The sequence below is a fragment of the Ailuropoda melanoleuca genome, chromosome 15 (assembly GCF_002007445.2).
Source record: "Ailuropoda melanoleuca isolate Jingjing chromosome 15, ASM200744v2, whole genome shotgun sequence".
In the NCBI taxonomy this organism is placed as follows: Eukaryota; Metazoa; Chordata; class Mammalia; order Carnivora; family Ursidae; genus Ailuropoda; species Ailuropoda melanoleuca.
The window spans coordinates 30,322,117-30,344,209 of record NC_048232.1 but is presented as its reverse complement, the minus strand read 5'-3'; the positions used below and the strand labels follow the sequence as shown (position 1 = coordinate 30,344,209).

Sequence of the window (22,093 nt, the reverse complement as noted above, 5' to 3'; positions counted from 1 at the left end):
CCTTATGGAAGAAGGACTGGTTATTGCCTTTAGTGTAGGAAGAGACTAGAAGCAGAGTGTAGTTAGGCATCTTGCCCAGAACCGCACAGATAATAAGTGGGTGAAGCACGAATATGAGCCTGAGCGGTCTGACTCCGGAGCGGATTCTCCCACACATGCTACGTTTCTTTTCCCATGAAGTGTTTTAAAGGAACTAATGGAATTTCTATTCAGAATGATGACCCACTGTCACCGTAAAGGTGTTACTCTATTCTTTAATCTTTTGGATTTCACTACCTTGTGTCCTAATATGTAGTCTTCAGACAGTAGTTACTTTTTAAAAAATGTAATGCTTTTTTGTATTTATAGATATGCCTCTTCATGTCCGACGAAGCAGTGACCCAGCTTTAATTGGCCTTTCAACTTCCATTAGTGATAATAATTTTTCTTCTGAAGAGCCTTCACGGAAAAACCCCACACGCTGGTCAACAACAGCTGGCTTCCTTAAGCAAAACACTGCTGGTAGCCCTAAAACCTGTGACAGGAAGGTAACCATTTCTATTTCGTGTCTTCTTTGTATCAGTGATGAGTGTCAGCTGCTGACTGAGTTCTTCGCTTCTGGTGCGTGTGTGTGTCTGTCAACTTCTAGGGCAAAGTTGAGATGGCTTCCTGTTTTATGTTGCCCTTGCATTTTATGATAAAATTCATGCTCTCTATTTATTTATGTCTCCATTTTTTGAATAGATAATATATTTATGATTAAAAATGAAAACTTTTGACATGAAATATGTACATGTAAAGTACCTTTTCTACTTTGTCTCCTAGTCACCCTGTTTCTCTTCAGGGGCAGTCCCCTTATTAGCCTTTTGCATGTCCCTGCAAAGATATTTTACACATGTATAAGCAGATATTCATACTGGTTCATGAGGTACATTAACGAAATTATAGCAGTATGGGTTTTTAAGGGCAAAAGCAGAATCCATAGTCTAACCACTCTATTGATATTTGTCTTCCTAGAGAAAGGAAGTGTACCGCCTAGTCTTAATAACATTTTCTTCTTGGAGCTAATTTATATCAGTCCATGACCTAATTTATTTAGTCTAAAAAAATAAACTTTATTCTGTTTTTTCAGTTTGTTTCTTAATGCTCTTTGTTATGTATTCCTGTGGAGCCCTTTTCATCCCATGCTGTTACACCTCTAATCTTTCACTCAGTGAGCTTTAAGCCCTGTTTGTCCTTTTCACTGCTGAGTCTATAGAGTCTGAGTAAACGTCTATTGAATGAATTAATATTTTTTTCAATGCAGACATTAATTGAGCAGCAAGTTATGTCGAACTATACTAATTACATATTAATATTAAAGTGAATACAGCTTGATATTTGATTTATCCTTTGCATTTATGTGAAATTACCTGTTTTAAAATTTTTTACTTGTATTTCTAACACTCATCTGTAGTAGTGCATTTAAGGAAAAAAAAATACACTGAGCATCTAGATACCGTAGCTGAGAAGAATCTACCAGAAGAAAACAGTGCGCTGAGTCTCTGATTTTTTGGATTAGGAGTTTAACTGTTAGGCTCACTTTTCTGAAATATTTCATTATGTATTTGATGAGGAATCAAACTGGAGTATCTTCTCATGGAGATTAGCTTGAAATTTTAGAGTGCTTGATCATGAAATAAACCACCCAAAGAAGCCGAATCCGATTTATGAATAAGCCTCCTGACATTTAATTTGTGTTCAGAATAGATTTGATTCACAGGGGTATTTAGAAGTGTGTAAACAAGTCAAGTTGGCAGTTTTAAAAAAGATGCATTATTAAAAAGGTTTTCACATGGTTTAAGAGTAGTGGGTCAGAAGTCATTGAGGTAATCAGGGTTTTCTTTTTAATTCCTTCAACATCCTGGATGAGTCAGTTTCAGTTGCAAAGAACAGAACCGCAGTGGCTATTTTCAACATAAGAGGACTTAATACTGTGAGTTGGAGTCTCAGAAAATTGCTGGAAGAGCTTGAAGAGCAGGCTGTAGGCCGGACCTCTTCAAGGACTTTCTGGACGTGCAGTACTGCACAGTTGCCCGGGAAAGAAGTCACCTGGGACCCTTTCCCTGCATCCGCCCAGCTGATGGTAGCTGATGGTAGCACCCTGTCTCTTGTCGCTTGTGAAGCTGGGAACTGAACCCAGAAATGCCTCAGAAAACTCCATCCTCTCCATTGCCAGGCTTGCCCCTAACAACAGCCCAGGACAATTCCCTCTTCCACAACCGTCACCAAAATGTCAGGCTCTCATATCTAGATGTGCAGAATGCTGCTTGCCTCCAGATCCTGACCTGTAGGGGAGGTTTTGGAAATGGACTTAGCCTTCTAGCTGCAGCAGAGGGAGGCACACTACCAGAGGCCCGTGATGTGCACTGCCAATTAGTCACCTCATTGACTCTTTGTTCTAAATAGCATACATCTATCATTGTAAAACATTTGGGAACCTAGTACAATAGAAAATTTATTATTTATAATGCTAAAATTCAGCAACACCTGGTATTAAGATAATAAGGAATAGGCACACATACACACACACACACACACACACACACAGAGTTGGAGTCATACCATGTCAACGTATTTGCATGCTTATTATTTCTACCTTTTTTCATATCATAGGGATTTCCCCTGGTGTGAATTTTATTGGACTATATATATATATATAGTCTAATAAATACATATAGTCCAATAAATATATGTATGTATAAATAAAAATATAAAAATATAAAATATATATATATTTAGCTCGGTGGGGGGGACAGAAGGAGAGCGAGAGGGGATCTAAAATAGGCTCTGGGCCCAGTGTGGAGCCTGACTTGGGGCTCAGTCTCACAACCCAGAGATTGTGATCTGAACCAAAATCAAGAGTCAGATGCTTAACTGACTGAGCCACCCAGGCGCCCCCCTGAAAAATATTTTTAATGGATGCAGAGTATCTCACTGTAGAATATACTTTATCTCTTATTGTTGGACATTTATAATATTTTCATTTTTTGCACCTTATAAATCTACGTGTTGTGAGACAAATTTGAATGTAGTTTTGTTTTAGAAATGGTTATCCATTCAATAAGCTTTTTCCTATGTGGAACAGTATGTAATGTAAGCAAATGCCCACTTTCTCATAGGAAAGATCTTGATTTACATACGTATCGTTAGGTGAAATCATGTTCACATACAATGCACATAAAGGGTAATGGGTAATGAATTTGTCCTTTGAATTATCTTCGGCTTTACTTTTCAGGTACCTATTTCTGAACCTTGCTGTCAAAATTTTAATCTGTTTGTGTTAAAATCTGAGAGATTTTCTTTTTTCTATGTGTATATCTGACTAAGTGCTACCTTATTTTCATTTATAAAACGACTCCCTGTATTTTCAGTATTCAGAACGGGTGCTTGGAGGAAAGTATACTTGCTGATCAGTATTAACTTGATTTCCTTCTTTTGAGGCCATGAGAGCTTGCCTGTGCTGGGCAATTTCAAGATGTTATACATTTTTATGAGTATGCAGTGGTTTAGGTTTTCTGTATAATGCATGGAAATAAAGGAGTTTAGGATTCATAGTCTTGTGATGCATTGATCTCTAATAGTTAAAATTAAGTTGACATTCTGGTATAACTCATCAACATAGTTAAGTGTAAACTCATCAGCATAGTTAAGTGACCTCTGTTCTTCTAAGTTGATAAGCTAAACAAACAGTTTTGGAATAATGTCACCAATCAGTTTTGGAATAATGTCACGAATCAGTTGAAATCTCTTATTTCTGAATGAGGCAGTTCCATTCAGGTATGTTAGAACACTACCACGTTGAACTCGCTCCTGTGGCTCAAAACCAAGATGAGAGGTAGGGTCTTCCTAGTTAATGTAGTCATTCCACTATTAAAGTTAGAGGGCAGTAGAGACAGATTTTGGTGCAACTAAACCAGGTGAGAGCTTGGAGAGACCAAGGGGTCTGTTCTGGATTTCGTACAGTTCTTCATTCTTTAATTTGGAAGTGAGATGTAGAATAGAAGAGAGTCTTGGCTTTTTAAAAAGTTCTTTGGAACATTGACTCACTCCTGTTGCCCGGCATTTTGTGGCTGACTGCCTTTTTCAACTCTCTTAGAGAACATTTTGCTCACACTTAGTATGGAAAATATATTGCTAGAAAATGTATTTTCATTTGAGATTTTACACGTGCTTAATATTTCATCTTGGGAAAGAGTATTTCAATCAGTGTGAACACTTAAATCATTTTGCCACCTCTTTGGTCATCCTTATTAAGTCATTGTCCCTGCAAATAAAGTCTAACTAGTATGTGGAGAGCATTTGATTCATTCCATCAAGAACAATGTAATGAGGCACTTATCAGAATCAGCCAACCATGAAGTTTCAAGGATAAAGTCTGTGCATTATTTCATTGTGCATTGGTTGTAAACCATTTTTCCTTTCCCCCAAAGACCAGGAGCTGTTGCTTTTCTAAGCTATCTGCCCGTTTCACTGCTGCCTTCCCCCACGCCACCAAATAAAATTTACATGGGTAGATAAAAACAAAGGTAGCATTAAGAACATATCTTAACCTGTTACGGTAAGGGGAAGAAAGGGATAAGAGAACATATTAGCATCAGTATCTTGTAAATTATTATTTTTAAAAGTCCTTAAAAAGAGACCTTAGACTATTTCTGACACTCTGGATTTGTTATTTCTCTTTGATTTAGTTGTTTGACATGTTTGGTATCTTTCCAATACTCCTCATATATACAAGCTCTTGGAAGAGTTGCTGTCTTAATTATGTCTTTGTCATCTCTCTTCTGTTCATTATTAGAGTTATGAGATCTTTCTTCTAACTTTAGAAAAATATTTACATCAACATTTCTGTAGTATATTTTAAGATTCCCCAAATAGTCTTTTTCTTATAATGCTATTTGCTCTTTGCATTTATAAAGTAATGAAAAGTATAAAGAAGCAAGTAAGTAATTTGGAATTGTGTAGATGAGTAGTATTGACAGTTGGGTGTATTAAGTTGGGACTCTGGAGCATAGCTCTGTATATCTGGTGGCCGTCCTTATTACCAGTGGGGAATCATCCAATGAGTATATTTTAATTTCCTGACTTTTCCCCAATTTTGTCTTATACTGAGAGCATTTTCCCATGTCTCATAAATATAGATAGCTTGCCTAATGTTCTTTTATGTACTGATTTTTTTTGTAGTTGGTTTATTCATTTTATTTGGTGATTTTCCTGTTGCTTGACATTTATACTTTGCCAATTTTTTTGCTCTAATAAGTAACCTTTAAAAGTACCCTTCAGAAAAGATCCTTATATATTAATTTATGTTGACATCTCTGATTATTTTCTTAGAACAGATTCCTGAAGTAGACTTACTTGACCAAGGAAATGAATATTTTTTAAAGCTACTGATAATTGTTTCTCGTAAGTTCATGACTAATAAAGTGTAAAGTACTTATGTTGTATAAAGCACTGTGAGAAGTCCCAGATGGAGTGAGCAATGGGATGAGGGGGAGGATAAAGAAAACAAAGAAGCAAGTGGTACTGTTCCAGTGTTCTGGAACTTACTGTCTTACTGTATAGTTTAATGGCTCCCGTTTGGCTCTGCATCAGAATCACCTGTGAACTTTGAAAAGACGATATACACTTGTAACAATGGATTCATTTACCCACTTCAGGAGATTTGTGTGTTTATTTTAAGCTGCTTTACTGATTTCAGGGCACAGTCTTTTTTTTGAGAACTGAAGTCCAGCTGAAAAGGAAAAGTGTGTTTGTTTGCCTGTTAAGGGAGGGTATATAAGAGTATTATGATTATTGGGGCGCCTGGGTGGCACAGCGGTTAAGCGTCTGCCTTCGGCTCAGGGCGTGATCCCGACGTTACGGGATCGAGCCCCATCAGGCTCCTCTACTATGAGCCTGCTTCTTCCTCTCCCACTCCCCCTGCTTGTGTTCCCTCTCTCGCTAGCTGTCTCTATCTCTGTCAAATAAATAAATAAAATCTTTAAAAAAAAAAAAAGTATTATGATTATTTTGAGATGTCTTCTTTTTAGGCTAATTTTTCTATCATAGCAGAATAAAATCTGGAATGTTTACCATATTTGGTTTTGTAATGTTTCACTTCTCACACTTAAATTTCTCAAATTTATCATTTTTTAAAAAAGATTTTATTTATTTATTTGAGATGGTGGGGGGGGGACACCAGCAGGGGGAGTGGGAGAGAGAGAGGCAGGCTTCCCACTGAGCAGGGAGCCCAGTGCGGGACTCGATCGCAGGACCCTGGGATCATGACCTGAGCTGAAGGCAGATGCTTAATGACTGAGCCACCCAGACGCCCCTAAATTTATCTGTTTCAATTGAAAATCAATTAAAATGAGGTTTTTTGAGTTTTAAATAAGTGTAGTATAACAACCTGCTGAGATATTGGATCCTATCCTGTCAATGTCAAACTAGAATAGGACATATCTTTTCTAAATAGAAGCTATGATACAAATAATGTATCTGTATATTGTTCCTTGGCATATTGTCCTCCACCCCCAGTCCTTGTTTAAAGTGCGTTTGAATACATCAGGTCAAGACACCATATTCCCATTATCATGTGTGAAGTCACCAGAGCTAATTCAGACACACGGAACTTCCAGAAAATGCCTACTCCTTGTTTTTTTTTTTTTAAGATTTTTTATTTTATTTATTTGACAGAGAGAGAGAGACAGCCAGCGAGAGAGGGAACACAAGCAGGGGGAATGGGAGAGGAAGAAGCAGGCTCATAGCGGAGGAGCCTGACGTGGGGCTCGATCCCATAACGCCGGGATCACGCCCTGAGCTGAAGGCAGACGCTTAACCGCTGTGCCACCCAGGCGCCCCTGCCTACGCCTTGTTTTATTCAGTCAGAAAACTTTGGCAGTTGCTATGTTGACAGTATATTAGCAGTTAACGTTGGCTCCTACTTCATGGTACTCTAAAATAGCCGATTTCTTGCTCATTCATTCATTCATTCATTCATTCTTTATAGAGTTGTAGTCTGTGTTTATTTATTTGTTTGCTTCCTTATCCCCTTCACAGCCATTTGGTTTCTGAGGCTCTGCTTCTCTTTTATGCTTTCTAAGGGATAAGGCCAGTATACTGGTTAATTTGAGTATGCTATTTTATTTTTAAGCTAGTATGTTTGACCAGTTGGCTGTTGAAAAACGTTGTCTATCTTTTGTTATTTATGAGCCAATCATAGATGTTAGCTAGTTACAGTAATCATCTAAAAACCTCAAAGGATGAGCTGAGATCATTCCCTAAAACCACATGTTTCCTCTGTGAGAGACCTATAGCTGTGTTTAATTTTCTGGGGCATTAGCTTCAAGGGAGATCCAGCTGAGACTTAGATGTTAGACTATTCTGCTGCAACATTTATATTTCCCCTTAAAGGCCTCTGAAACTATAAATTTCACCCTTCTATTTTGCATATTAAAAGATCTTCATTTGATTGCAGTACAGTTGTGTGCTTTTAGTAAATGATGGTTATAATCATTTCTACAATAGGCCAGCTTCAACTGCCAAGCTCACCTAGTCGGAGTTGTTAATAACCTAGTCTCATCTATTTCTGTGCCACGTGTAGGGATATAATCTGTCTTCACTTGCTTTGAATATTATAATTTGTGTTCAAAGTTATAAAATCCTAAGGTGCTATTGAGAAAATTTTTGAGCCTGGATGTGGTATTTTTAGCGTTCACAAACCATTCCAGAAATACAAACCAGAGTAATGTCAAAATCTTTATTGGGCACCCTCAAAGTTCCATAGAGTAGAGAGGGAAATAAGTATGCTACACCTGTTTTTCTTGACTTGGGGGGGAGAGCACTGGGAAATGACATTGATTGAATTATATTGAACAAACATTTGCATGGTTTTTATACACTTAAAAATATTTTGGCCCAGGGGGTGCCTGGGTGGCTCAGTCATTAAGCGCGTGCCTTTGGCTCAGGGCGTGATCCCGGCGTTCTGGGATCGAGTCCCGCATCGGGCTCCTCCACTGGGAGCCTCCTTCTTCCTCTCCCATTTCCCCTGCTTGTGTTCCCTCTCTCGCTGGCTGTCTCTCTCTGTCAAATAAATAAATAAAATCTTTAAAAAAATTTTTTTTTGGCCTCATTTTATTTTTTTAACTTGGTTTTTGTTCTTAATTTTTGATACTTTAGCTTATAAACCTACTTCCTTCAAGTCACAAAGTCAGATGTAGTCAACTTATGTCCTGTTGTTAACAAGAAAAGTCGAAGATGGCACTGCTCAGGACCAGAGCCACCTGCTGCTTGCGTTCTCGCTGCTTTGGCAGCCTGGGTTTTAATTTGCAGGGATTCCAGGTGCCCTTGTGTTCCTGTCTGCCTTTGGAGAAGTGCAATTCAGTTAAGGTTTTTTACAGTCTGGGGGTAGAAGTGGTTTCCATCTATCTCATCTCTAAACTATCTGTTTTTGAGGTTTTTGGTATTTTCACGTAATCGTAGCCAAGTTGTTTTGAGGACTCCTTGCCACACTCTGTGCTTGGTGTGTTACATGTTATCTCTCATTTAATCCCCCTCTACTGTTTAAGTATTGTTGGTGTTCCCATTTTATTGATGAAGAGGTAAAACTTCAAGAGTAGATAGATCACCTAATAGTTAAACCAGCTGTTAAGTGATAAAGTTGTGATGTGAGTCTAGATTTTGCAGTTTCAAATTCTGTGCTTTTGGCAAGTATCCTGCCCACATCCCAAAATGCTTACAGACTTTATAAATTGCCCAATTATTTAAAAAAATTTATTTTTTAAAGATTTTGTTTATTTATTTAGAAAGAGAGCATACGTGCCTTCATGCCTGTGTGAGCAGGGGGAGGGGCAGAGAGAGAGGGAAGGAGAGAATCCCAAGCAGACTCTGTGTTGAGCACAGAGCTGATGCATGGCTGATCCATGACCCTGACATCATGACCTGAGCCAAAATCAAGAGTCGGACACTTAACTGACTGAGCCACCCAGGGCCCCCTGCCCAGTGTTCATTTAGTTGAATGATTTAAACTGTAAAATATTTCACAATAACCTTTTCATTTTTATCTCCTCTTAATCTTTCTATTATGCAATTAAGACATGAATATAAGAATAATGAACGTGTTTATTATTAGAACTGGCATATTTTTTTGAAACCTCACCAAGTTCTTAACATCTTAGTCTTAAGTAAACATATGCTGGCGTCATGAATATCTGTACTAATAATCTGATTTGTTAACTGATATCCATTTCTGTCCCTTTTTAGAAGAATTTTTTGTGTTCGTCTATTTTCTCTAATCCTTGTGATTGATATTATTTTTATTGAGAACTTGTATATTTGGCCCTCTTCTTGATATTTTGTGTGCATTAATGACAGCAAAATAAATAATGATATAGTTGGATTATAATCCAAAGACCAAAATAAATATCCATAAGACTATACTGATGCTAATAAATGATTAAATAAAAAGTAAATGGGAGAAAAGGGACACATTTTCTTACAGAAGAATTTTGCATAGTATAAGTAATATGTCCCCCTCTTCAGAAGGTGGGGAGCTTAACTCCCCTCCTCTTGAGAATTGGCTGTATTTAATATTTGTTTCCAAAGAAGAGAGGAGGGAATGTGAAAAATACTAACTTTACAGTGGAGAAGTGACAGACTCCCCTTAACCAAGTGATGGAGACGAATATCACTGATGATAAGTCATGGCGATGGTGTGAACCCTTGAGATGGTGTGATGGGATGGGCATTTCACCTCAGCAGAGTTTTCCCCAAAACTCATAACTTTAGTTTAATTCTGAGGAATCTCAGGACAAACCAAAACTGAGGGACATTCTATGAGGTACCTCACCAGTATTCTTCAAGAATATCGTGATCATAAAAAACTAGGAAAGACTGAAAAACTGTCCCAGGTCAAAGGTGATTAAGGGCATGTGAGGATTTAATACAATTTGGGATCCTGGCATGAAACAAGGACATTATTGGGGGTGGGGGGAACGGATGGATTGCAAATACATCCTTTAGTGTGGTTAATAGTATTGTGTCTGTGTTGGTTTCTTAGTTTGGACAACTATAACAAGGTTATGTAAGATGTTAACATTGGAGGAAGCTGGGTGAAGAGTGGGTAGGAACTCTGTGTATTATCTTTGTAACTTTTCAGTTAATCTAAATTTTCCTATCACAAGAAGTTTTTTAAAACCAGCTTTACAAGGCACATTGTGTCACCCACATTTTGTGCTGGAATCAGAGATAGCAGTTCGTGTGCACGTGCCTGGAATGTGTGGAACCAGGACTCAGCCGCAGGTGTCTGTGAGCCCTTGGGCATACCTGGTCATTCCCTGAGATGTATTTTTCTCTTTGGAAATGAGTTATAAGGAAAGCTTTTCAACTGATTTTATTAAATACTGATTGATGGTTGGTGCCCTTCCTTGTGACAAGACTGAATTTGAGAAGTGCTTACCAGTTTTAAACCTGCTGCATTCTCATGGCTGGGTACTCCCACTTGTGTCTTTAAATTTCGTTGAGACATCATGGTGCAACAGCTGTTTTGTTGTCACTTTATTCAGATTGTTAAGGTTTTTGGTGGGGGACAGAGGAGGGGGGTTTCAACAGGAATTACTCCAAATTTTCTTGAATCATGTTTTCTAAAGTTACGATTTTCAGTTATAATTTGGGGACAAAAATAGAAAAATTGTTATTAAAAAATAGATTCCTTGGAAATTAATATCCATCTTAGAGGACATGTTTTTTCTGCTGATGGGGTTGGAGAGAAGGACTTAATTCTTTAGAAGTTTGAGCTATCAATTTCTTTATGGTAAATGCTTTTCGTGTGGAGATGGAATTCTCCAGAAAAGTCATTATGGTTGTATGAGAAGCATAACTAGGATGGGATTATGATAAGTGAAAATAATTTTTCTACATTTTCAAAAATCTGTGGAGATGATTTACCTGAGGAGGCAATTTCACAATTAAGGGGAAAACTGTAAGAAAAGTCAAATTGTCTGCTGTACCTAGGGACTTGTGCAGAAATTACTCAGTTGTTTTGCCGATCTACCCAGTTCATTGAAGTTATGATTGTGGACTGAAAAATATAAGAAGGAAGTGCTAATATTTACATTGGCGGGCTAGTTATATATGGTACAAGTATCTTGATTTTCAAATTTTAGTGATTTCTTTGAATATAGATATATTGCTTTTAAATTAAGGTGAAAAACATTTAGGTAAATATAAAAGATTTATGTTGCACATTTAGATAATGTGTAAGACTGTAGGTATTTTGGATTCAGGCAACTAATGTAAGTATTTTACTTTTTCTCTTTCATTCCCTGGCATCCGTTTCCTTCTTCTCTTGGTGTTGTACGAATTGCTCCTGATGCAAAATGCTATTGTTATTTATAATTTTAGTTTGGAGTTACAAGCGTTTAGAGTTACATGTTTTTTGAAAGAAAATGAAATGTGGATAGGTATTTCTTTCTGTCAAAATAAGAAATATGTAGCACTTTCTAAAAGGTTTTAAAATCGTTTCAGATTTGAATTTGGTTTTCAGAGTCAAGCAGCATTAGTCAAACATTGCTTTTCATTTTTATTGTAGTTTTGGAAAACGAGCCAGGCTCTTCAAAATGGAACCTGATCTGAAATATTTATATTTTATTTTTTTCTCATACACTTGCCTTTGTTGAAAGAGCAGGGTAAAAAATGGTGGTCCGTTTTCTCTACTCCTTACACTTGGTGATTGTGGAATGCTTATGGCCATGTGGCAATTGGGTGGCCTTTTTTTTTTTTTTTTTTTTTCTAAGAGAGAGAGAGAATGTGAATCCCAAGCAGGCTTCATGCCCAGTGTAGAGCTGGATGGGGGCTCGATCCCACAACCCTGATATCATGAGTGGAAGTCTAGTCTGACACTTAACTGACTGAGCCACCCAGGTGCCCCGGTTATGTTGGTTTTTATAAAGTACTGTCCAAGAAATAAAATGGGAGCTCCTGTTACTACTGCTTCCCTTTTAGTTCTTTTCTTTAGTTCTTCAGAATCCAGATGGAGATAATGTTTTTGTAATTTGGAAAATATTAAACTATCCTCCCAGGCTACCTTCTCCCTGTGCTCTTATGGATGTTTTCATAGGACAAAGGAGATAATCCCAGTTATACCTGGAAAGAGACTGTTTTAATTTAAAACCATTTAAAAAGTGTTTTTTAAAAGATTTATTTATTTATTTATTTATTTATTTATTTATTTATTTATTTATTTATTTATTTAGAAGGAGGGAGTGTGCATGCCTGAGCATGCAGGGGCAGGGGTGCAGAGGGAGAGAAGCCTTAGCAGACTCCCTGCTGAGCATGGAGCCTGGCATGCGCTCTATGTTAAGACCTATGAGATCGCAGCCTGAGCTGAAACCAAGAGTCAGTCACTTAAGGGACTGAGCCACCCAGGCGCCCCCGTTAAAAACCATTTTAAAGCAAACATTTTACTCCTTTTTTTTTTTTTAAAGATTTTATTTATTTATTTGACAGAGAGAGAGGCAGCCAACGAGAAAGGGAACACAAGCAGGGGGAGTGGGAGAGGAAGAAGCAGGCTCATAGCGGAGGAGCCTGATGTGGGGCTCGATCCCAGGGATCCAGGATCACACCCTGAGATGAAGGCAGATGCTTAACGACTGAGCCACCCAGGCACCCCAAACATTTTACTCCTAATTATTCCTGAGACTATGCACTGCTTATCAATGAGCCAACCATCTCTCATGGAAATATAATTTGTGATTCAAGATTATATAATGGCTTCACCCTAATTTATATGCGAGAACTCAGGAGATACTTTTCTGTTGGGAGGGGGTCATTGTGTAGGACTGGCTGGCTATCAGAAATTATCAATCATGACCAGGTAACCCACGGTTCCTGGTTAGAACAAGACTGAGGGTTAGAATTCTCAAGACTCAGACACTGGGCATTGAAATGGGTGGATATGACCATGGGAACTGGTTAGTTGTCCTCATCTCCACAGAGCGTTTGTTCTAACTTCTCTCAACCTCTGTTTCTTTTTTTTTTTAAGTAGTAAGAGGTTAAGCTGGATGTTCTCTCACTTTCTCCTTCCAGATTTAAAAATTCTGTATCTAACGTTTTTCATGGCATTCTGAAAAATGTTGAGATGGATTAAAAAAAAAAAAAAACAGAAGAAGTTGGCTCAAATAAATAACCTGAATGAGGCTGAGTTTTGCTGATCTTTTTCCTCTTAGGTTTCCTTGTGTGCTCCATGACCAGATCTGGTGGCTTCAGAGAAATCTGTGCCCTCACGATCACCTCTGGAAATGTCACAGCCTTTATAAGTTGACCTGTATCTCTGTGAGATATTTGGCCAGCCCGTTTTTTATATCAGATCCCTTTATGTTCAAGCTGGTGCAGATCCATGCCCTGGGGGTTATTTTTCTTATCTGATATTACAACAGTTACTGAGGTATTGGCCAGTTGCAGATTATGAGGTAAAGCTAAAATATTGTACTTCTGGTTTTGTCAGCATATCAACCAGAAGGATTTGCTATGTGACAAGAAACTTGCTTGCAAATTAATCATAATTTTCAAGTTTGTACTTTCTGTAGAGAGTTCCAAACAATTTTTTCCCCTGGCATATTCAGCATTCTTGAGTGTCCCACTGATCTAAATGTAATTCTGTGATCTAGAAGTTACTGAATACATGTTGTAAAGACTGGAAAAGACATGAGTTATTGTTAAGATTTTTCAGGTCAGAATGAGTTTCAAGAACTATGTACCTTTAATGTTTCAAAGGAAAAAAACTAATAAAATTTGAGGGACATTATAGGAGATTTGATTTTGTACATTAGTAAAAATAAAATGTGCTTGGATAAATTATTTTCAGTTTTTGCTACTAATTCCTGTTCAAAATTTAAACTCAGTTTAGGATGAAAATTAAAATAGAGATTTAAAAATAAAATATGTATTAATGAAATCTGAGCTACAGAGGTGCTCTAATAAATGTTTTGGCATTCAGAATCTCTGCATTTTGATTTTTTTGATTTTTAAATTTTTAAAAAGTTACAATGTCCGTATAATCGATGTCTCACCACAAATTGTACCACACTTCAGTAGACTATCACTAATACGTAGTCTACTAGGAGAATTTTGACAGAAATGTATGGATGTTAGAATTTCCTCTTTGTCTTGTCATAGTTCTGTTCAGAAGTAAGAACAAATTTATAAATACAAACTCTTTTATCTCTTTTAGCCCTCTCATTAATAATTAAGAATGTGGAAGAAAGCAATTACCCGAAAGGAAAGTAGGGGAGATACATATTTATATATATATTTATATATATATATCTATATAACGGTATTTAAATATGCAGGAATTATAGATAATATGGGCTTAGCTAATGGGATGAATTTGCTTGACCTCAGATCAGCAACATTGGGGCATTCCATGTAGGATATTGGTCACCATGGATTTCAAATAAAGCCTTTTCAGTTCATTACACTTCAAAATAGCCATGTGTCTAGGGTAAGTGATGATAATACTGTGTTTGGAATAAAATCGTGTGTTTCTTTATTTAAAAAAATACATTAATAGGCATGTAGTTGGTCTAAATGCATAGGGACTGTCAAACCTGCTGCCTTCATTTACAGGTTGGTTATTGAATCTATAATTTTTTGTGTGAGTCAGTTTATTCCCCCCACATCTCTCTCTCTCTTTTCTTTTCTCATTTATTAACTAGAGGACAATTTAAAGGTCAGAAAAGTACCATTGACAAAAATCCTATTTACAGACCATTTTATGGTTGTTACCTTCTGCGACGTTTTAGCCTTGGCATTGCTTCCAAGGTCACGTTCTGCTGTAGCCATCAGGAGGCACACAAGGTGAACTCTAGCCACAGAGACCGGAATGTGTCTGTTACATTGAATCAACAATATGATTACTGATGATTTTAGCAAGCTTCATGTAACTAAAAAAAAAATTCTAAGCCATAATTACTAATTTCACTTCAGTCTTACAATTTCAGGTTACAGATCCTGAAAATAGTTTCTTTTGTGTCTGCTTTATCATTTCTTGGGGAAATGATAAATCAGAAAATTGAGTTCTCTTTGACTAGAATTGCAGAGTTGAAAAATAATTGTAAACTTAAAATCTGAAAACTGCATGGGAATATTTGAAACCATAGGATGCATAGAGGGTGCAAAAGTTAAATTTATATGCTTTGAACCTTCAGGGTGTCAAAATACGACACAATTCCTAATGGTTTTTAAAAAGGTGTTTGGAATTTTTGCATTGAAAAAGAGTAGAACTATAGTTGGGTTTCTTATGATAACAGAAATATCTGGTACTTCTGTTATGTTCATGAACTCTTCCTATATTTCTGCAATGTAGGGATGTAGGCTTGCCAAGGAATCTGACCATCAGCTAACTAGCTGTTTCTGAGAGATAAAGCCTTGGAGTTGCAGCTTAGTATGCCAGGAATAAGCTTCTATCCCAAGGCATTGGGTGGGTTCTGTGTGGTTTCCTTTTATTGAATTGTAATTGGCTTGGGGAGGGGTGATGGGGGAGAGAGGACAGTTACTTTCCCTATCCTGGAAGAGATTTACTGCATAACCAGGGTACGGCTACCAGGGAGCAGCAAATTAATATGCATTTCTCAGCCTTGGTGGCTTTTTGACACCTGATGATATGGCAGTACATTTAGATGATAAGGAAAATCCCTGATCACAGCAGGAACATCTGTTTTTTTCTGGCAAGAGGGAAAGCAAAGCTGAATGGCTGTTTGGGACAGCCTCATGAGTGAAGGATTAAAATTGTAATTAAAAAAAAAGGAGAGTAATTCCTTATGGTATTTTTCTTACAAAAATTGTTAGATAAAGTAGGAGTGGCTTTACTATATAGATTATTTCTTGTCATTAGCAAATTTGGTAGTCATTAGGATTTTGCATATGGTACTACTGACAGATTTTTGTTAAGTCTGAAGGAAAAGATTTCTGTTTTTTACTTTGAAGTTTACCAATATACAGAATGGAGGCATTAATTTGATCATAGAATGAAATAGATTTAAAGTCATAATCTCCAATTCTTTTAAAACAAATACAGCTCTAACTTGTTACAAAAATACTAATGGCCAAGATTTTGGTTGGCTTGGTTTTTTCTTTAGGTTAGAAAATACAGGTTTTGCAAATACATTTAACTTAAAAATTGACTTTTTTTGTAGCTGACAATAGTCTGATTCATTAAAAATGTAAATAATCTTGCATAGGTGTAGTAAGACCACCATGTGTATTTTGTTGTTGTTCTTGTTGCTGTTAATTCATCTAAGGACTTTATTAGTTACAAACACTTTTTTCCTTCAAAAACAAATGACAGCATTACGTACAACATTCCATGCCTTTCTACCTTGTTTTTAAATTTTTTTTAAGTTTTATTTTTTATTTAAAAAATGGGAACATAAGAATGCAAACTCACAAATGAGCTAAGAGAAAGTTCTTTTCAAAAATCAATTACTTTAACATATATAATTTGGAAGAAAAAAAGCAATATGTTTATCAATATGCACTATCAGGCCTCCCACTCAAAGTTCATGTAGGTAATAACTTTAGATTCATTGCTAATCAGATCGGTGAATTTGGGAATGTTTTGAGAAATGCTCATCAGATTTTTTGGACATTCAGATATTTCAGTGTCAATGCAGTGTTAATTAATGAGAACTTTTTTTTTTTGAAGGATTCTTTTTTTGTGTTTATTTTTATGGTCTCTCATTAACTTCTCATTCATCTATTAAGTACGTTAAATATTTGGTGGACACCTACTTTGTGAAGGGCTCTGTGCTGGGCATCATAGGGATAGGAAAATGGTCCTTTCTCCAAATCTTACAATGTAGTGGGGTTTGCTAGAGGATATGGCATTTATTTATTTTTTTTTAATTTTTTTTCATTTAAATTCAATTAATTAACGTATGATGTATTATTGGTTTCAGAGGTAGAAGTTGGTGATTCATCAGTCTTATATCATACCCAGTGCTCATCACATCACATGCCCTCCTTAATGTCTGTCACCCAGTTACCCCATACCCTCCCTCCCTCACCTCCAGCAACCCTCAGTTTGTTTCCTATGATTAAGAGTCTCTTATGGTTTGTGTCCCTCTCTGATTTCATCTTGTTTTATTTTTTCCTCTCTTCCCCTATGATCCCCTGTTTTGTTTCTTGAATTCCATCTGTGAGTGAGATCATATGATAATTGTTTTTCTCTGATTGACTTATTTCTCTTGGCATAATACCCTCCAGTTCCACCCGCATTTTTTGATGGCTTAGTAGTATCCCATTACACACACACACACACACACACACACACACACACACCCCGCATTCTTTATCCATTCATCTGTTGATGGACATCTGGGCTCTTTTCCATAGTTTGGCTATTGTGGACCCTGCTGCTATAAATCCTGGGGTGCAGATGCCCTTTCAGATCACTACATTTAAGACTACTATGTTTTTAAAATCATTTACACTGAAATAAATATTTTTAAGCTGAAAATATTATGTTACTGTATACATTTCAATTGGAAATCATGAATATCCAAGCATATATTGTGAAGGAGAAATTATATTGCATGTTATGGTGTTTGTTGATATACTCACATTATAAATACAGAATCACAACTTTATAGGACTACAGTCTTTGTATGAACTTTGGATCAAGTCAGGATTGAGGAAGAGCATGAGTGAAATGCTAGTAGGACCTGCATGATGTTATCAACAAAGTAAAGTATATACCGCATAGTGATTAATAATATATTTTAGAAATTCATTTTTTTGATAATGACTAAGGTTACTTCAACCGAGCTTCTCATACATTATAAAATAATGTATGAATTCATTATTGACATTACCATAACAACATTGAATTAGCAAAACTTTTTTGTTATGAGGGGTTCATAATCAATTTTATTTTTCTTATCTATTAACTACTCAAAGTTGATTCTACAAATATAAAATTGAATTTTTCAGGTGGAGTTCAGAAGGACAGATTTTTTCCTTTATCTTGAGCCCTTATCTCCTTTAATATGATTACTTTGTGATGGCCTGCAACGTGAATTACATGTCGTAATTGTTGTAAATGGAGAAATGTCGCACGCTTTTTAGATGCAATTGGAAGTAATCACATTATCCACAGACATTGTATATTGTAGGTGTGACATGAAATTGAAATAGGCATGTAACAGAGTTATGCATCTTGTAGTATAAATCTAAAAGTACAATCATTATATTTCAGTGAAAATGCATTTCACTGATGTTTTTCGTGATGCCTTTTGAAAGCATTCCCTTACTAATTTTCAAAACAACTTGTAGAAGTGTTCTTTGAAAATTCTGGGATTCTGAACCATGTGAAAATAGGAGGTACAACACATATTGAAGAAAAAGCCCCCCACGTTGGTATAGGCCACTAAGCTAAGTGCTTGAGTTTAAAGGTGAACGGTGATCTTCTGCCTCGGCTTCACTGTAATAGTGGAAATAGCAATTTAAAAAATTAAATTATAAGTTAGAACTATGATTAGAAGTAAAATTAGAATATAGTGGTAACAAAAAGCATGACATTCTGATGTGTATTGAAAGTCCGGGAATCCTTCTCAGAGAAAGTAGCAATTGCATGGGGTGTTGAAAAATGGTAAGTGATATTACAGAAGAAGTGTTATTGGAGTCTAGGCTCCGAAAGAGCATAAGTGAAGGTGAAAAGGCACGTAGCACAGCAAGGGTGGTCGTGCGTGGGCTACTTGCGGTGTCTGTCCCAGGGGTCATGTGCTCCAGCACACATTGTAGAGCGGTCCTCTGTGGGAAGTGGTGGCGAGCATCGTCGGAGAGGTTAAGGCTGGAGCCAACCTCCAGTTCGAAGGCTGCTGTACTGGTTTCAGATGAGAGATGTGTTGAAAGAGGGAAGAGCATTATGAATATTTTTCAGAAGGGTTCCAGAATTGTTAGAGAAAGTGCGTTTCATTTTGGATCTGTTGATTTGGAGGTATCTTTGGCTTGGCTGATTGGAAATTTAGATGGTGAATTCAGGAAAAGTTTAGTGTTGGTGACTCATGCCTAGAAGTTGTCGGGAGGGAGGCTTTGAAATGATACACTTTTTGAGGTTGGCTAAGGAGACAGGAGTGAGCAGGCCGTAGATGGAGCTAATAAAGGCCATTTCAGGAAACAAGAATAATGGTGGAGATTCAGAAGGAATCAAAAGAAAGTACCAGTCGCATCCTGGATTCCAGATACCAAGGAAAGTGAGCATTTTGTGTCATCTGGTCTCTTCATTTTAAAGATCTGTTTTTCCCTTTGCAAGTGGTATTTTGTCACTATGAACATCCAGCTCACTGTAAACTCCTCACCTAACAATTATAGTGTCCATTGATTATCTTTGCCTGAATGAGTTATTTCATTAGGAGCTGAATGTGATGATTTTTCTAAATCTATTCATTATTCTGTTTGCGTTACTTGGCATTCTTCTGAAAAGACAAGCTTCCCCTCATCGATTGGCACTGTTAGTTTCCCTGAAATACAGTTCCTACTGAAAAGGCAAAATAGATTTTTAATACTTTGTGTTTAATTATTCATTTTCAAAGTGAAGAGTTGGTGTAGTCCTCACCTCTAATGGTGGAAGATGAATCGAGAAGCTAGGTCCTTAGCCAATGGTAGCAGCTCCAAGATCCTTGATAGAAAAATTGTGCTTGTGTTTCTCCACACTCCCAATCATTCTTCCCTTCGTGGACATGTAAGATTCTGTCATTAATACATTTGTCTACCCTTTACGACTTATTTGAATTTCTTGGCTATAAGTCAGCTAATTTTGCTTTGTTCTCAAATTACCATGTGCAAGTTTTAAGGCAGAGCTCCTAGTATTTTGAGCTACAGTGTGCTTTGGTTTCTTCAGTTGCTTTATTCTTTTCCTTAGACTCTGTCAGTGTCCTTTGCTTACTTGACCATTTCCGTGTTCCTGCAAGCAGGGTCAGTCCCTAGTTCCTGGGTGTGGAATCGCCATCTTCAGGGTTTTCCTCGTGCTTGCAGTTACGCGCTCTGTGACAGCTTTCTTGAGCCGCAGGAACCGGACAGGTGCAGAGGCTTCTAGTAAGAAGTACTTGCTGCTAGTGTTTAATTCTGTCGAGGTTTTAGTTTATTCTCTGTAGGTATATTAAAAAGAACATGTATAAAGTTTTGTACTGAAGTTCATACTGGTAAATATTTATAGATTTAAAAAGATTTTTCATACTACAGTATTGGCATAAGTTCAGGACCATCAATTCATTGTGAAGCTTTTCTCTCTGATGGAATTCGTGAAGGGGCAGAAAACAGTATCTTGGTCTATTGCTAAGGTCTGTACAGTGCAAACCTGTTACATTACACTTTTTTGTTTCTGTGTATTTGCTGCTCATATGGTTTAAGTAACGAAGAATAAGAGGCAGTCATGTGTATAATGTATACAGCCAGGTTGTCCTTAACACAGTTATTAAGGAGAATATTTTGGTCCTTCACTTAAAGTGGGGCACTGATGTAAGTGGGTCGGAGTGAGGTTAACATTTTAAATTTGTTCTTATAGGAGATATTTAGATTTACATGTTGAACTAAAATCTTTGACTTCTCTGCCTTATCCTAGCTTTCTCATTTCTTTTAGGACATTGAAATTAGGTTTTGCCACCCAAAAGCCAAAGCAGATTGTTATAAGTTGATATTTCAAAGAAATATCCAGTAGCATTTGGTTGCTTTGGGACTTATTTTATTTAAAGATTTTATTTATTTAAAAGAGAGAGAGAGTGAGAGAGAGAGATTGAGAGAATAAGTGGGTGGAGGACCAGAGGGAGAAGCAGGCTCCCCACTGAGCAGGGAGCACGAAGCAGGACTAGATCCCAAGACCCTGGGATCATGACCTGAGCCGAAGGCAGACACTTAATAAGTGTCACCAAGCCACCCAGGCACATGCTTTGGGATATGTTAAATAAATATTTATCAACTAACTAGGTTTTTATGTAAAGACTTCACTTGCCATAAGCATGTTGGGTGAGCAGTTACGTATCTATTATGTACCATGTATTGCGATAAATTAATTTTTTCCTTTATTTGATATTTGAATTAATACTTAGAACTAGCTCATGAAGTAGCTAACAGAACAGTCCAGAGACTCTTAGGTCTCTTGGCCAAAGTCACACAACTACAAAGATCTGAATGAAGAGCAAATCCATTAATCTTTCTTATTTTAAACATTTTTGGTGAATTAGAGAAAGTATCTCAGTATTATTTTAAGACCAGAAAGATGAAAAGAGGAAATTCCATGATTGAGCGATACCAAGAGTCTTGCAGAGAAATACTTTTCATTTTCTGGTGCATGTAATTGGCCTGGGGAGATTGATTTGGGAGGGAGTGCAGGGAAAATGGTTTTGTCTCCTGTATGTGTGGCTGCCTTCTCTGCTCTAGTCATTACACTCTCTTACCCTGGATGGATGACTGCATTCATGAGGTCTAATCTGGGTGAAGTATCCTCAAGTAGCTATTTTGTATAGGTTTGGGAAAAATATTTTAAGTATGCAGAATCATTTTTCTGCTACTTTTGAAAGACCAAGTGCATCATTAATTTGCAAGGTCTGTTTTTTTACAAGACACCTTTTTGTTTCTTTTTGAATAGAAAGATGAAAACTATAGAAGCCTTCCACGGGATGCTAGTAACTGGTCTCACCAGTTTCAGAGAGACAATGCTCGCTCATCTCTGAGTGCCAGTCACCCAATGGTGGACAGGTGGCTGGAGAAGCAAGAACAGGTAACATAAATTAATCCTTCTACACGTGTCATTGGTGTAACTTCCTAGCCCATGCCCTGAAAGATGTTTCCCTCAATCACAGTGATGTTTAAAGGTAAATTACTCTAACAAACTTCAGGTAAGTACCAGGCTCTCTGTCAGAGTTTGTCTAATAGAAGTATGGACTATTTCTGTGGCAGTCCCAGATCACAGATTTCTCATAAGCAGTTAGGAATATTTGCTCTGGATTCTGGAGTGTCATGACTTCAGAGCTTGCTACGTCGCTGAGGCACAGACATCTGGCAGTGAACAGTGCAGTTTATGAGGAGACTTTCAAGACCC

At 37.1% G+C, this 22,093-nt stretch overlaps 1 protein-coding gene across 12 annotated transcripts in view; it reads left to right on the top strand.

The window, feature by feature from the left end:
* PARD3 (par-3 family cell polarity regulator) overlaps positions 1-22,093 on the top strand; it is a 656,403-nt gene that overhangs the window by 303,034 nt on the left and 331,276 nt on the right. For 9 of the 12 annotated variants that reach the window (XM_034644391.1, XM_034644386.1, XM_034644389.1 and 6 more), the window contains exons 4-5: positions 349-527; positions 21,641-21,772. In XM_034644391.1, coding sequence (XP_034500282.1) covers positions 349-527; positions 21,641-21,772 — 311 coding nt within the window. The remainder of the gene's footprint in view (positions 1-348; positions 528-21,640; positions 21,773-22,093) is intronic. The other 3 variants (XM_034644392.1, XM_034644387.1, XM_034644390.1) reach the window with 1 other exon arrangement.